General features: G+C 56.4%; 6 protein-coding genes across 6 annotated transcripts; 3 read left to right on the top strand and 3 right to left on the bottom strand.

The window, feature by feature from the left end:
- Window positions 1–768: 768 nt before the first annotated feature.
- Window positions 769–2,033, bottom strand: ATEG_04398 (uncharacterized protein; the record flags this gene model as incomplete). Its single annotated transcript, XM_001213576.1, has 3 exons — window positions 769–1,279; window positions 1,353–1,831; window positions 1,878–2,033. 3 exons carry the CDS (start codon window positions 2,031–2,033, stop codon window positions 769–771), a joined length of 1,146 nt encoding a protein of 381 aa, XP_001213576.1.
- Window positions 2,034–2,596: 563 nt separating this feature from the next.
- Window positions 2,597–5,315, bottom strand: ATEG_04397 (alpha/beta fold hydrolase; the record flags this gene model as incomplete). Its single annotated transcript, XM_001213575.1, has 7 exons — window positions 2,597–2,770; window positions 2,836–3,189; window positions 3,273–3,645; window positions 4,330–4,366; window positions 4,405–4,472; window positions 4,527–4,644; window positions 4,709–5,315. The coding sequence occupies 7 exons, from the start codon at window positions 5,313–5,315 to the stop codon at window positions 2,597–2,599; spliced, it is 1,731 nt and encodes a 576-aa protein (XP_001213575.1).
- A 1,117-nt stretch (window positions 5,316–6,432) lies between these two features.
- ATEG_04396 (uncharacterized protein) lies at window positions 6,433–7,948 on the top strand (the record flags this gene model as incomplete). Its single annotated transcript, XM_001213574.1, has 5 exons — window positions 6,433–6,681; window positions 6,742–6,868; window positions 6,918–7,047; window positions 7,128–7,582; window positions 7,635–7,948. The coding sequence occupies 5 exons, from the start codon at window positions 6,433–6,435 to the stop codon at window positions 7,946–7,948; spliced, it is 1,275 nt and encodes a 424-aa protein (XP_001213574.1).
- Window positions 7,949–9,008: 1,060 nt separating this feature from the next.
- On the top strand, window positions 9,009–10,385 carry ATEG_04395 (uncharacterized protein; the record flags this gene model as incomplete). Its single annotated transcript, XM_001213573.1, has 1 exon — window positions 9,009–10,385. The coding sequence occupies one exon, from the start codon at window positions 9,009–9,011 to the stop codon at window positions 10,383–10,385; it is 1,377 nt and encodes a 458-aa protein (XP_001213573.1).
- A 1,129-nt stretch (window positions 10,386–11,514) lies between these two features.
- Window positions 11,515–14,352, top strand: ATEG_04394 (serine/threonine protein kinase; the record flags this gene model as incomplete). The annotated part of the gene is made up of 2 exons (XM_001213572.1): window positions 11,515–12,183; window positions 12,235–14,352. 2 exons carry the CDS (start codon window positions 11,515–11,517, stop codon window positions 14,350–14,352), a joined length of 2,787 nt encoding a protein of 928 aa, XP_001213572.1.
- A 150-nt stretch (window positions 14,353–14,502) lies between these two features.
- On the bottom strand, window positions 14,503–15,405 carry ATEG_04393 (putative mitochondrial genome maintenance protein Mgm101; the record flags this gene model as incomplete). The annotated part of the gene is made up of 2 exons (XM_001213571.1): window positions 14,503–14,770; window positions 14,834–15,405. 2 exons carry the CDS (start codon window positions 15,403–15,405, stop codon window positions 14,503–14,505), a joined length of 840 nt encoding a protein of 279 aa, XP_001213571.1.
- Window positions 15,406–15,754: the final 349 nt, after the last annotated feature.

The raw sequence follows: 15,754 nt of genomic DNA, 5'->3' as shown, positions 1-15,754 counted from the left end.
CCGCACAACACCCAGGCACATGATCTTACACGGGGGCCTCCTTTTGCAATGGCACCCATGCCCAAACGCCCTTCCGCGGCGCCGCAGCCCTCTCCCACACCCTCCCCCGCCTCACCACTCTCTCCATCCCCCACCCGCCAGCAACCTCCCTCACCACGCGCCTTCTCTCCATCTCCCACTTCGCCCGCGGCGAACAATGGATGATGGCGCTGAAGGCCTGGCTCTTCGAGCACGACGCCCCCTCACTCTCCGAAAGCGACGGCCCCCTCTCCGAGCAGGACCTCTCCGATCTGCACGCGCAGATGCTCTCCCCCACATCCCCGGAGGACCCCGTGCGGGCGACCTTGTGGGCCAGCAGTATGTGCCGCATCCTGCGCACGAACATGCCGCGCGCACAGAAGGCGCTCGGGCGGAGGGTGCGCGGGTTCGACGAGGAGGTGTGGCGGACTGCCAGCGTGGCGGTTGTGGTGGGCGGGTGTGTTGCGCGCGCCGGGGTCGACCCCGCCCTGCGCAGGGTGTATGTTGCTGCCGGCGGGCGGACGTTTGTAGAGGGGAGTCCGCGCGATCGCGTGTGGGGGGTTGGGCTGCGGTGGGATGGGAGGGAGGTGGAGGATGAGAAGAACTGGAGGGGGGAGAATCGGTTGGGGTTTTGTCATGGGATTGCAGCTGAAGTAGTTAGGACTGGATCTATTTAGATTGGTTCTGGGTGTAGACAGAGGAATAGTATGTGGTATGTGGTATGTGGTATGTGGTATCTATAGTACGGGTCTACTGCTTAAACTGCGTAAACTCCTTCTGCACGCGGATCCCGCTCAGCGAAATCTCCTCCGCGCTGCCGTTCACACTCCTACCGCGCACGTCTGTCACCGTGTGGCTGCGGTCGTAGTCCGGGCGCAGCGCCGCGTCCAGCGAGGTGTGCGCGTGTCCCTGGGTGAGGGCGCGGCGGCCGTCCGAGTCGGACTCGTCGGACAGATGGTAGAACGAGTGGCGCGGGGCGGCGGCCAGCGCGCTGTCCTGTCCTGCTGACGGGGCGTTGCTGGCGGCGCTCTTGACCAGCTTCTCCTGGTGGCTCTGCAGCAGGGCCGGCATGAAGCGCTGGATGCCGAGGGCGCGGGCGGCGAGCTGCAGGGCCGGCCGCAGCGTGGGCAGACAGGCCGAGACGATGCCGGCGGACATTTCGATGGCTGTCCAGCCGACGGTCGGCGCGAGGGTGTAGGACGAGTCGGCGGAGGAGTAGGTGAAGAGGACGGAGACGCGGTAGGCGGAGGCGAAGACCACACTATCATTACCATTACGCTGGCGTTAGCTAGGTGTGTTCGAGGGAGAGGGGGATTATCTGGATATGGACGCACAAGAAACCCAAGCTAAAGGCAAAGGTTAGGGCAAGCTTCTCCGACAGGCGCAGCTGCAGACGCCAGACCTGCGGAATCGGCAGCAGGAGAATGACCAGGTCGGTCAGGATGGTCGAGATGGCGTTCGCGATCCAGGTGGCCACCTGGTTGATGCAGCGGCCGGGAAGCGACGGATACCACAGCTTCTGGACGGGCACACAGATGAAGACGAACAGGAAGGTGATGCAGATGACCCACATGACGACGAAGGTGCTGATGATGTAGGCCCATTTCTTGAAGTACGCGAAGCGGAAGATGCGGTAGTACATGAGCAGGATGCTGATCTTGGTCCAGACCAGGTTGAACACGTACAGGATCTCGGCGACGACGAGGAACTTGGCGACGAGGACGACGTCTTCCGGGGGAAGCGTGGCGGCGTGCAGGCCCATGCCGGCGCGGACCATGGCGAAGATGAAGCCGACGACGATGATGTTCCAGGCCTAGGCTGTTAGTATCTGTATACCGCCGTTGAGCTGGGGGTTCTACCATCGACCACAGAATCATCCAGTCGTCCCACCACAGCGCCTGCTTGCGCTCATACCGCGCCAGCAACCGCAGACACACGGCGACAAAGGCCAGCACCGTGACGGCGATGGTCGTGGCCGACACCCACGGCTGCAGACTGTCCGAATCATGAGCCATTGCGACGGGGTGATTGAATCGTACCGATCGAATGGCACCGATCGATTCGACCAGGGACCAGCATGGTAGATATGGGAGTCGGCATTTGCACAGGCCCAACGGTGTCTACTCCGTACTATACGCATCCAAGTGACCTGTCAGGAACGTCTGCAAGGAAGCAGTTGTTCCACTCCTTAGCACCGGTGCATGCTCTAGTGCCCTTGGCTGGCGTCTTCCATGGCGACTGATTGCACGGGGAAAGCTGCGTCAGGCCATGTGGAATCGCCCACGACTCCACTGGGGAGCCTAAGCGGCGCTACCAGCGTGCAGGATCATCGTCGTCGGCCTTTATACTCTGCAAGGGGCATCGTCGGATGATTCCTGGCGGGCCAAGAATCACTAGAAGCGACTAAACAGACGAGGCGGCCCGGTTAAACCGCACAGTACCCGGTGGATGCGGAATTACTCCTATAGTACTCTCCTGGACGATCCGCCGTTGGCCTATACCGGCTAGGTTGAAATGCTCGTGAAATGCTCGTGAAGATTCCTCTTTCAAGCCATTGAACGCATTCAAACGGCTATTACTACTTGTACTTGTTGACCATCTCCAACAACGCCTGGTTGACCTGGTCCGGGTTCGTAGCGTTGAGATAATGGGCTCCACCCTCGATCGGCACCAATTTGGCTTCACGCGAGCGGACAAAAAGCTGGATCTGCTCCGCCGCGACCTGCGTGGAGTAGACCGTGTCTTCCGTGCCCTGATTCGATCAGTGAGCGGATTAACACCGAGCATTATACAGGAAACAGGGTCCTCCTAACTTACGTGCAGCCAGTGCACCGGACATTGGATATCCCCCACCCGGAGCAGCAGCCCGTCGCGCTCCAGCAGACAGATCACAGCCATGCGCACCTTCCTGCGGCCCTCATCGCCCTGGTACACATCGCGCAGCGTGTCCGACCAGAACGCGGTCGACTCGGCCGTTGCGTGCGCGCCAAACCCAAAGCTGCCCACCATGCCGCGCCAGGTCTCGTCCACCACAAAGTCCGGCGTGGGCACGGCGCTGGTCCACTTCTGGTAGAAGGGCGTCAGGAGAGGGGCCGGGTCCCAGCAGCCCTTGGAGCGGGAGTCGGCGGACTCGTAGTCCATCGACGCGCCCAGCGGCATGATTCCGAGGATCTGCAGGGTCAGCGGACGGGACGGTTCGAGGAGAGTTTTTACCCTCGTATGAAGATGGGGAGGGGGAGGGAGGGGGGGCGTACCCGATCCGGGGCCAAAAGGGCCATCCGCGCGACCATCCAGCCGCCCTGGCTCGTGCCCAAGGCAAAGGCCTGCTTGATGCCCAGCTGGTCCATCACCTGGAGCGCCATGATGGCCGTGTCCCAGTAGGTGAAATGCTCGGCCGCGCAGCTGGTCGATCCGTGGCCCAGGGGCTCGATGGCCAGGAGGTTCATCGCGGCGGTGAGCTGAGGGTCCTGGAATTGAGCCTGGTAGAGCGACACAGTCATGCACATCGAGTTGATGAGCACGCAGGTCGGCTTGGACGGGTCGTAGGTGTCGTTTGCTAGGGCGTAGCCGGCTTTGATGCCGCCCAGATGGGGGACTTGGACGGTTTTGGAGGCGGCCATTGCTAGACTGTACTGGATTAGATAGATGAGATTGATGAGATGGTGAAGGGCTGAAGTGATCAGGCTGAGAGCTCAGCTGTATGGCGACAAGCGACCGACACTAGTTGTATCCAGCTAGTCTGCCCCTCTTGACGTCTTTCGACCTCCGAGGCTGATCCACGGTTCTCGGGATTTGCTCAGGTCCACTTGATGCTGTGCAGTCAGATATGGAGAAGCCCTTTACAAAGAGGATGACCAATGTATTACCTTACTCTATCATGACTTAAGGCTCCTTATAAACAAAAACAACATACCCACCAAACCATGACTATCGCATCCCAGACGGAATCGCCCCGTTGTCGCGATGCTGCTCCGGCGACAATCGGTGCATCTCATACTCGACCACAACATGATCCGTGCGTTGGATCTTCATCCCTGAAGATTCCTTCTTTGAATCCACCGGGAGAATATTCTCTTCGCTGCCGAGCTGCAGCGTGTCCTGTGTGCGCCGCGACAGCTGGGACCGTTTGGGACGGCTGTTCGTCGAGTCGTACGGATACGAGGGCGGATGGCTGGACGATCCCAGGCTGCGTTTGCCCAGGATCAGCTCGAGCAATGGCTGGAGCGTTGGAATGCAGGACCCCAGCACGACGAGGTCGGCTTCGACGCTGTTCCTGTGAGCGGGATTCTTCGGCTGGGAAAGACGACTTACTTTGTCCACATGACCAGGGACCAGCTGCCGTCTGTTGCTGTCAGAGATGAAGTATATCAAGAGGAAGTGACCTACAGGTAGCGTCGGTGACGTCGGCGAGAGCTTTCAGATGGGTGATCTTGATGATGGCGGCACAGGCAGAACTGTCAAGTCAGACATGCGTGAGGAGCGAGACACAAGAAAGATGTAAGACGTACACTGTGCCCACGCCCAAAGCCAAGCACAACGCAATCTTCTTGCGGAGCGACATCTGCAGTCGCCAGAGCACCATGCTCGGATAGACCGCGAGAGCTAAGTCTGTGAATGCGGACGTTGCTATCTACTCGTCAGTCTGCCATATCAAATAGCATATACATATACAGCACGAGAGACGGCATACCCCCGTTAAACGTCGCATAGCCAATGATCACATCGGTGCTGCGACACGTCATCCCCGCGGTGGGATGCCACAGCGCCTCTGGAGGATTGCACGAGGTGAAGAAAACGAGGATATTGACCACGGCGACAACGCCCACAAACCCCGTCAATCCCCAGATCATCCACCACACCCGGGGCGACGGGTTCAGGATGCGTGTCAGCAGAGCGGCGATGCCCAGCTTCGGCACCGCAAACGACAGGATGCCGAAGATCCAACCGATGTCGATGATGAAGTTGGCCTTCTCCGTGGCGACCGGACCGATAGTCGACGAGTGTTTGCCGAATCCGTGGTGAACCGCGAGAGTGGTCAGCGCGACGTTGACAAGGCCGAGGACCTGCACGGGGGAGTGGGGGTTAATATGGTCGCGGGCGGTTGCAGACGCAGGTGGACGAGTACAGACCATGGAAAAGGCAATCAGCCAGTCGTCCAGCCCTAGATTGCGAATAATCTTGGTCCGGATGAATAGTCGCACGGCGACCATCACGGTGGTGATGCCCGTGAGCGTCCATATCACCACCAGCAGGGCCGGCCCTTGGTCCTGCGCATCATATGCTGTGTCGGTGGCCATCGTGAAGGTCTGGCTTCATCGGCAGACAAGAACCTTCGCAGGGCTTGCGTGCCTGCGTACAGTATGTATGCCCTGTCTTCAAAGACGGTCGAGTAACACGGTCCACCCGCCTGCAGACAGAGGCTGGTCTTATATGCCAACAGTGCCATTCAGGCTCAGAGGCAGACTCTGCACCATGCCATGGTGCATCGTCCGACAGGGTTTGATCTTCTCGCTACGTCCCTAATGGCTCCTCCGTTCCGATTGGGGCCAAAAATCGTCATTACGAACCAGCACGGGGCCTTGGAGCAACCGATGCACGATTAGGTAGCCGCAGGATTCGCATCCTCGCTCGCGGCAGTCTATTTCAGACAGTTGCTCGTCTAATTGACTTTCAATGGGGCCAAAGGGACCGACCGGCCATTGACAGCGGGGTGACTGTGCTTACTATGGGCAAATAGTGGAGAGTGGCGGCCAGGATGCTGCATAAGTTCATCGACGCTGTAGTTCCTGTTGGGCAGATCGCAAGCGCCACTACTAGGGAGATAGCCTGTTCGTGCCCCTGAATCCTCCCGTGTCCCGGCGGATCATAGGTAATCTAGTCTTGGGGTGTTGGCAATGGAGATGCCTAAGATGCGCATCGACAGTGGTATTTACTATAGATCATGATAGAGCAGAGCTGCTTTGTATGTGGGATAGCTATCTCATGGGATGTTCTTCAGGCAGCAGCATCATACTGATCCCCTATACTCCGTACCCAAACTCAGCAGCTACAATAGCTATAAGAACAACCTTCCAGCCGAGCATGGTCCGGTGGGGGCGGTTCACTAGTATCATTCCGATATTGCCCTCCCTCTGGCTATTCCCCTCCAGTAAGACACCCTGCCACTACAGATGATGGCGTGGTCGCTAGAAAGTCTGTCTTTGTCTCGGAACACGCCTACTGCATATCATCATACCCTTTTGTCGACCGGCATGGACCCTGGCCCACGCAGACATGGCTTGATCGAGGGAGTACATATACTGCACTGCGCCATGTCCCGCAGCATATTGACGTCTCCCTCTGCCAGTCGCCAATAGACTGCCCGAGCAATTCACAATTGTGACACCTACCTCCCTCTCCCTCCATCCCATCACCATGGTTGAGATCAATGGCCCCGCCGCCGCGGCATCCGACTCCAACTCGGCATTGGACATCGACCAGATCGCCATCTCCCCCAACGATGCGCAGCGCGTAGCCGGCCTCGCGCAGAAGGTGGAAACCTTGAGCAAAGCTTATACATCCGGACAGACCGATACTCGCCTGAAGCTGCTCGAGGCCACCGAGTCGCTGCTGGCCAGCCTGGAGACGCCGCGCGAAACGATCCTGCGATACTGCTGGCGCAATGTACGTCGTTGTCGTCTTGCCTAGTGAGCACCCGGACAACGTTTTTACTAACCATCACAGCCAACAGCATTTGCTGTGGTCGAAACAGCCCTGAATCTGGGGGTCTTTCGCTTGCTGGCGGCCAGCGACCAGCCAAGATCCGTGGCCGAACTAGCGACCGCCACCGGGGCTGACCTCGAGCTGCTAAGTATGCCCGAGACAAAGAATCCAAGGCGCCCGATCGAGACTGACGCCAGGTTCAGAGCGCATCATGAAGCATCTGGCGGCGGTCGGCGCTGTCACCGAAGCTGGGCTGGACCTGTATGCTCGCAACGGCTTCTCCACGACGTTATCGAGCACCCGGTATTCGGATGCATTCCCGACAATGTAAGCGCGGAGAGTTTCCTCTGACTTAATTCTCCGACTCGATGAGGCTTGGATTGTTTTTCTGACGCAGCAATTGCCAGCTCCGCGACGACATCTCGGCCAATCCTGGCCATTCCCGAGTTCCTCCAAAAGACGAACTATAGCAATCCCAAAAACGGGCTGGACAGCCCCTTCCAGCTGGGTACTGGTCTGAAAGCCTCGTTCTTCGAATTCGTCCAGAACGACCCCGTAATCAATGCGCAGTTCAATAACCTCATGTCGGTGTACCACCAGGGCCGCGCCAGCTGGATGGACCCCAACTTCTACCCGCTGGAACGGCTGGTCGAGGGCATGCGAGGCGGCAGCGACGAGGTCTTTTTGGTCGACGTGGGCGGCGGCAAAGGCCACGACCTGAAGGAGCTGCGGCGCAAGTGGCCGAGCACGCCGGGACGACTCGTGCTGCAGGATCTGCCGCCAGTCCTCGCAGAAGCGACGGATCTCGGCTCTGAGATTGAGGTCATGCCGCATGACTTCTTTACTGAGCAGCCCGTCAAGGGTGAGTTCCCCATTCAATGCCGCATTTCGGAAGTCTGACAGCAGCAATGCAGGCGCCCGGGCGTACTTTATGCACTCGGTTCTTCATGATTGGCCGGACGACGTGTGCTTGAAGATTCTCGGCCATCTGAAGAACGCCATGGTTCCTGGATACAGCAGGCTGCTTATCAACGAGAACGTCGTGGCGGACACTGGCGCCCACTGGCAGGCGACGTCGCTGGATTTTATCATGCTGGGCGACTTTGCTGGGGCGGAGCGCACTGAGAGTCAATGGCGACAGTTGCTGGAGGCTGCTGGGTTCAAGATCATGCATATATGGACTGCAGATAAGTGGTCGGAGAGTTTGCTTGAATGTGAGCTGGCCTAGTTGGTCTCAGACGATCTATGTTCATGCTACCGTCTTGTGTACGTTACATGCAATGATTCGATCAGGAATGACTGTTCTCTTCTATTCAGACATGATGATATTGGACAGTATACATGACCTATTGTCCCTTACGCAGCTACTGGGCCCTAATTTCCCATTCCCTATCTATGTCCCCCACCGGGAGACTCAGGCTAGGGGAGGGAATGCTGAACTGACCAAGGGAGCAGAGGAAAGCGAGTTAAGACTCTATATGGCCCTCATAGGTAATCCTTGGAAACATTGGATATGTTGAGCAAAGTATTGGGTATTGACCAAGCCAAGGCAGACGTGTAGAGTGGCAGCCTTGGCTGCTTTGTATCACTCCAAATCTAAGGAGAGATATACCCCTTGTCTTCCATTTGTTCAAAACCCCATAGAATCTTCGTCAAGGAAACCAAGCTGCCTTTGCCTGAAATATGTCCAATGCAGGCTACAGGAAAGAAATGTATAACGATTTCTTACGGCCACCCCGGCTCTCCTTGGTCAGTAGAGAAGCATTTGCCAGGTCAAACATGCTGACACCTTGAACCAGATATTCCATGATAGCAATGTCCTGCAACTAGAGGAGGATCAAATTCGTGATGCCCTGGAGAAGAGTCGGAAATATTGGTATCAGCTGGCGGCTTTGGCCTATGGTCTTCGAGACTCTGGGTTGATTCCAGAATTCATCAATCCTCGTCATGCTCTCCATAGAGTTCCGAGATTGCAACCGTGCTCTAGCAGACTCCAGATACGCCCTTTTGGCATTTCTCCGGCGATCGGCCTTTGCATAGAAGCCTCTTCTACGTGGCAACTGCCAGCCGAGTATGACTGCGACAAACTCGAAAGAGAGATTTCCCATCCCGCCTTACTACAACTGGGCACCGATACTGCTACATCTTTCAGTTTTACTGAAAGCGTTCCATGGAATAGCACTAGCGAGGAGAATGCCACGGGGCCCAGTTATCTGGGGTTACTCACACTTGGCTGGTGCTATACACTATCTGCACAGCTTGTTGAAATGCTAGAAGGGGACGCCTCCATGCATTACACCAGTTTTGAAACTGTGTACCGCAATGAAAGCCCACCACATCCGTCGCAATTCTATGTTGTAGATATTGGTGAGGTAGATGAGAGGACAGCCCGATGGTGGTCTGCAATACTCGCTCCAAATGGATGGAAAGCTACAGTAAGACGAACCACCAAAAGGGAATTTTTGACCCCCTGGTCAGTTGCTCGCGCCTGTGATACGTGCCTCTCAGTTAAACACAGAGGGCTCTCTTCGTCCTCTTCCGTCCTAACGCCCTTATCCGCGGGGGCAGCGTTCGAGGCTCTTGTTAGATTTGCACACCTGCATGGATTGCACAGCCAGTTTCTAATTGCCTTTGCGATTGCCTTGACAATCCCAACGCACAGGTTCTATGGTTCATCTGCCAAGCTACCGCTTCCTAGAGCGGCCGGTGGTAAAAAACTGAATGCTCCTATCGATGTCATTCCGCCCGAATGGATGAGACTTAAGGACGACCTGCCTTACTACATGACTTTGAGTTGCAGCCCTGAAGTACTCATGTCGACATTCTGCGGGGCATTTTGGGAGCCTGATATCCCCTGCAATCTTGTCAGTCCATGGCTGCATCCGGTCTTGAATGAGGTCCTAGGCGAGACGCCTGACCCTGAGATCCTTGCTTTTATCAGTGCAATCCGCCAGCCAAATCTCTGCGCACTCTGGATTGGAGCGGTTACGAGCGGGTTGGGCCCAGAGATCCTCCGTAGAGTAGGAGGAGGCCGGCCTCCTCTTGACCCGCTTGGCTTTCCCTGGACTAGATGTCCACAAAGCTTCATGGATGTTTCAGGGTCAGGCTCATACATTTGCGAAAACCCCGAATATATTTTAAGAGCGGATGTTTGGCGGTTAATGCATCTCCCTTCAACTGAGGAGGACAATACATGCTACCAGTACAGGCCTAGCACGCCTTGGACACCCTGCGGAGCGTCTCTTCTAAAGGATTGCTCTCTCCGTGTTACAGCACATTTGGAGTGCCCTCGACATGAATACAAATACGACCATTGGGTGTGGTACTTGGAGGACGGTACTGCGATTCAAGACCACGGGCTGTCGGAACAACCGATATTAGACTTTTCTGAGCGTGTGTTCAGCAATCTCGAGATCAAGGATGAGATAGATTTCAAGAGAACGAACCTCGACCAAATGGCATCCCGGGAAGCCTCATTGGACATATTCCGGTGGTTCTGTGCCTGCGGAGAGGGCCTGCCCCCGGAGAACATCTATCAAGATGAGTGGCTGAGGGAAATATGGGACGACGATGAAGATGCTGGTGAGATTGATGATTGTGATTTGCAAGAGCCAGTCTGTGACTCCAAGGACCGGGTTAGTTCATGGCTCAATACAGTCAATTGACGCATCCCACCATCTACCGGCCTGAAGACCAAGGATACCTAAGGGCAGATATATATTTGTACCCACTCCCGTCGTCCCCAAAACAAAGCGAACTCTTGACAGTAGATATCTCTTGTCCTCCTTTCTGGTACGAGGGAATACAGCTGATTATTATGACACTATAACTTCTAGTTTGCTGTGTGGCTATGTGCACTACATGGGGTACGCGGGTGGAGCATCTGGTCCTGTACCATGGACCACGACGAGCACCACGGAAGGGCAGAGGTTGGTCAATCGAGGCCAGGAAAGAATGCCACATCCCTTGAGTCCCATAAACGAGTATTGATTGTCATGTTCGGGGTTAGAGAACAATGTGTACCACCTTACATAAGTCGCCCGAATAGGAAAGCCACAAACCACACCCTCCAACGGTCTTGATCTTCTTCTCTTCTTCTCTCCTATTCTTCTCCCTTCCTCTCTTCAGCTACTTCTATGCAGACTCTCGTCTATTCTTACCTCGTGCAACCTGTCATACCGGACACATACAAGTGAATCTGTCCAAATGTTCTTCTCCCTCGGACCTGCGTCCCACTCAAGGGATGATGAGCCAACAAAAGCCGGAATGCACACCGGCATGATCGTCGCATTCTACTAGCCCGGGTAACCAATTGATGTCAACTTGACATAAACAAGCGCACCAGCAGAATCCATTGCAACTTGAGAAACTATGGAACGACCCCTCAAGGGCAACTTAGCGGGTGGCGGCCGATGGTGAAACACCGCCCCGTTTTCTCATTACAGAGGGTCACTTTTGACGACTCGGAAAATTTTCGCTCTCCTGCGTCCTCCTCCCCCGGCTGCATCTGGCGCAAATCTTCGCAGCCTCATTGATATAGCTCATCTTTCACGCCACTCGTGGGATTCTAGATCTCGTCAATCATCTACCTCTGGCGATTTCTCGCAGCCTACGTCGCCCGACCCACCCCCTCGCCACTACGGAATCGGGTGCGGTTAATCAATCTGGCACGTCACATTGCTAGATGTTGGCGAAGAGGCCATATTAATTGCCTAGGCGTGCACCGCTGCTAATCACCCGGTTCGATCAACCCGCTGCCATTGTGGCCCAATTGGGATTTTCAGCACGCGCAAGATGACGGGCCGCCCAGGCATTGCGGAGAAGAGGCTATCGGTTCATCGCTTCCAGCAACTTCCTGATCAGTCGGGAGAACCCTTCGACACTTCGAACGATGTCACCATTGAGATTCCTTTGAATAACGTCCCCAGCCGGAGCCAGACTGGGGCTCGGCCAAGCTTCCACTCCACTCGCTCCCAGCGTGTTTATGAACCGCCCCAGGAAGAGGCCAATGTCAGCAGTGAGAAGACCGGGCTCGTCCCAGGTCGTCGCCGACGGATCGACGATGCGAAGGGCCGTTCCATAGACGAGCCGGAGGATGGCACCGTGACTCGCATGGGCCGTATTTACAACAAGGTCCGCAACTTCTCGGTCGTAACCAGATATATCATCTACATGGTTCCGATTGCACTCCTCCTTCTCGTTCCTGTGTTGGTTCCGATGTTCGTCGCACCAAATGCTACTATTGGTGGCGTGGGCGTGGGATGGTTCTTCCTTTGGATATTCATGCTTTGGGTGTACATCTGGGTGTGCAAAGTGATCGCGCACCTTCTTCCCTACGTCTTTCAGTTTTTGTGCGGGATTGTCAGTTCCGGGACTCGAAAATATGCCTTGATCCTCCAGAGTCTGGAAATCCCGATTGCAACGGTGATGTGGTCTGCCTTTGCACTGGTGACTTTTCTTCCGGTATGGCCCTCAGTCCTGTGTTCGAGACAGTATGCTAACCGTGGTGTCTAGACAATGACCTTGAACCCGCGGCAGAAAAGGCTCAACGATACCGAGGTCAAGTCGTGGGAGAAGTCGGTGAAGAACGTCCTGTTTGCACTTTTCGTCTGCAGCCTGATCTTTCTGGCAGAAAAGGCTATCGTGCAGCTCATCTCTATCAGCTACCACCGGAAGCAGTTCGACATGAGAATCAAAGAGTCCAAACATAATGTGCGGCTGCTTGCCGAACTCTACGACGCTTCTCGTAGCATGTTCCCGATGTATTGTCGGGAGTTCCGCGAGGAGGATGCGGTTATCTCTGACTCGATCATGACACGCAAGGGAGTCATGCCTCGATCCAACTCGGCCCCTATGCGCTTGTTCCGAGAGGTGGGCCAGAATGTTGGCCGTTTGGGCGACAAGGTCACAGCAGCTTTTGGAGATGTCGCTCATGAGCTGACCGGCAAAGAGGTCTTCAACCCTACCTCGGCCAAATCCATTGTTACGCTGGCCCTGGAGCGCCGGCGGTCCTCGGAGGCCCTAGCCCGTCGAATCTGGATGTCTTTTGTGATTGAAGGCAGAGATGCCCTCCTGCATGATGACATCTGTGAAGTCCTCGGCGCCGGCAAGGAAGCGGAAGCAGAAGAGTCTTTCCTCATCCTGGATCGTGACGGGAACGGGGATATCAGTCTGGATGAGATGGTCATGGCTGTTACGGAAATCTCTCGGGCGAAGAAGTCGTTGAATCACAGCATGCACGATGTGGACCAGGCCATTCATGTGCTGGATAATTTGCTGCTGTCCGTGGCGTTCGTCATTGCCATCCTCGTCTTCATCTCTTTCGTCACCTCTGGTTTCGGAACGGTCATCGCCGCCGCTGCCACATCGCTCCTCTCTCTGAGCTTCGTCTTTTCGACCACCGCCCAAGAGGTTCTCGGTTCCTGCATCTTCCTCTTCGTCAAACATCCCTTTGATGTGGGAGACCGCGTGGAAGTCGATCAGAAGCCATACATCGTGGAACGCATCTCGCTGCTTTACACGGTGTTCCGCAACGTTAATGACCACCGGACGACGCAGGTCCCGAACGCCGTGCTCAACACCTTGTGGGTTGACAATTTCACGCGTTCGGCCGCCATGCATGAAGTGCTGACGGTTGCCGTCAACTTCGACACGACATTCACCGATATCCAGCTCCTGAAGGCCGACATGGAGAAGTTTGTCCGTGATAAGGAGAACTGCCGCGACTTCCAGCCCGACATCAACATTGATGTCGTAGGGGTTGGCGATATGGACAAGATGGAGCTGTCGGTCACGATCTGTCACAAGTCCAATTGGGCCAATGAGACGGTGCGCGCTGCACGTCGCTCCAAGTTCATGTGCGCCTTAATTGCTGCTGTGCGGCGGCTGCAGATCCGTGGTCCGGGCGCTGCTGCTCCTGAGGGCGACGACGACGGTGATAAGCCCGACTCCAGCGACGATGCTCAAAAGATCGACCCACCTACCCAGCCTGTTACTGGACTGAACAGCGGAGCGCAGCGGAAACCCTCTCAAGCGACGCGATCCACCGGCATTGACCTTGGGCTTCCCCCAGATTCCGTGCACCGTCGAGGCGGCAACCTCGCAATGTCTGTCAGTACCTACAGCGCAGGAAGATACCCCGAAACCGTTCCCAGCGAGGGACCAGGCGACGGGAACGAGGGGGATACCTATCAGACGCCCGACGCGTCTCCAGAGCGCCATCTCGCCGCCCCTTCGTTGGGCGGCCTGGCTCGGGAACCGTCCACTGGCCGCCGCAAGCAGGGCAGCACGTCGGTGCCGACAGCCACCGGCGGCGTGCCGATCCTGTCGGAGCCGGTGCCTCCCCGACACGGAGCTGCCGCGGCATCGCCTCCAGCACATCAGCGGGTGGTCGCGGAGTACTACCGGAACACCCCGGGGCAGTACTACGACCCGCAGGACGGCCCGTACGATCCCACGCAGCCGTTCGAACTGCCGTCGATGCTGGAGCAGACGGGGACGGGGGAGCGGGAGCGGGAGCGAGGGGACTCGCCGAGTCTGCCGTCGTCGGTTCAGACGTCTCCGACGAACCATCGGTTCGCGGATGAGCAGATGCCCGGGGCGTTTGTGTCGCGACGACCGCATGGGTACTGAGGTTGAGACAATCTGATTCTTAATTGTGAGTATTTAGGGTGTTTTATGATATGTAATGTTAGGCTAGGCGTATGGCACAATCTTATTTTATTAGGAGATTTTTATCGTATAGTACATCTATAATACAGCCCCTGTCGCGCAGCAGGGCAATTACTTAGTCTCCTTCCACGGATACGAGACCTGGTCATCCTTGCGCACCCAGATCTTCGACTTGCGCTTGTTGACGACATGCTCGACAAAGACCTCGCGGGTGTACTGGGCCTTGAACTTGCGGATCCAGCGGGGATCCCACAGTTCGCTGGCAATGCCGAGGTCCTTGCAGCAGCGCACCAGGGCGTTGGAGCGACACCCCTCGGTGGCGGTGGGGATGCCATCGGGCGAGAAGTAGTCCTGTTCGCCGCGCGCGACCGACACCAGCCTACACCCACCACTGTCAGCATCCTTCACCTCATCTCTTCAAAGACACCGAAGCGAAACATACCTCCCATTGCACACTAGAGCATACTCCCTCGTTACCGTCTTGGGCGTAACGATACTCTCACTCCGCGGCACAAGCCCCCACCCGCCCGGGCCAAACGCGCGGTTGAGAATGCGCCGGTACTTGATCTCGGGCAGGTACAGGATGCCGTCGGGCTTGATCTCGACCTCTTCGGGGTCCGTCGGGGCGAGCAGGATGTCGGCGACGTGGGCGGGGAACGGCTCGGCGGAGAGGCCGTGGAAGGAGCGCGTCCAGTCGATTTTCTCGGCGGGCGTGCTGTCCAGCTCGAGGGGTTTGTCGGCGAGGCCGGTCTTGGAGATGTTGTCCGTTGTGGGGTGCGAGGGCGTCGGGGAGAGGATGCGGGTTGCTCTGGGGTCGGGTTGTTTGGGGGCGTTCGTCGGGGTTTGGGGGGTTGCTGGCTTGGGAGCTAGTGGTTGTGGTGCTGGTGATTGTTGGTTGAGGCGGTGGGATTGAGAGAGGGGGCGTATAGTGGTGGTGGTGGTGGTGGTTCTTGGGAGTGGTATGAGAGGCCACGTTAGGGAGATGAGGGAGCGGGATGTACGCGGGGCAGACATGGTGGTGGAGGGGTAGGAGTTGGGCTGAGGGAGTTGATGTGAGGCTGAAGTTGGAGGTGAAGCTATCGCGATGCTTGATAGTGGTGGTCACGTGATATGACACCACCAGTAAGACAGAATGCAGAGTGAAAGAAGGAGAAGAGATAGGATCAGAGAAGATGAGCAGAGATCGATATTGATATTGTACATTAATTGGCATCCTTGGTCTGCGTGCGCTGGTCGTTGCCCTGGCGCTTCCAGCATTCGCGAAACTTTTCCATCTACAGTGACAGTCAGTATGATAGGGATGAAGAAGGATAATTGTATAGAAGTAGAAGTAGAGGTAGATGTATAGAAATGAATAGGAGTA

Source organism: Aspergillus terreus, genomic scaffold (assembly GCF_000149615.1).
Source record: "Aspergillus terreus NIH2624 scaffold_6 genomic scaffold, whole genome shotgun sequence".
NCBI lineage: Eukaryota > Fungi > Ascomycota > Eurotiomycetes > Eurotiales > Aspergillaceae > Aspergillus > Aspergillus terreus.
The sequence above is the reverse complement of the archived record's forward strand: the minus strand, read 5'-3'. Positions and strand labels throughout refer to the sequence as shown.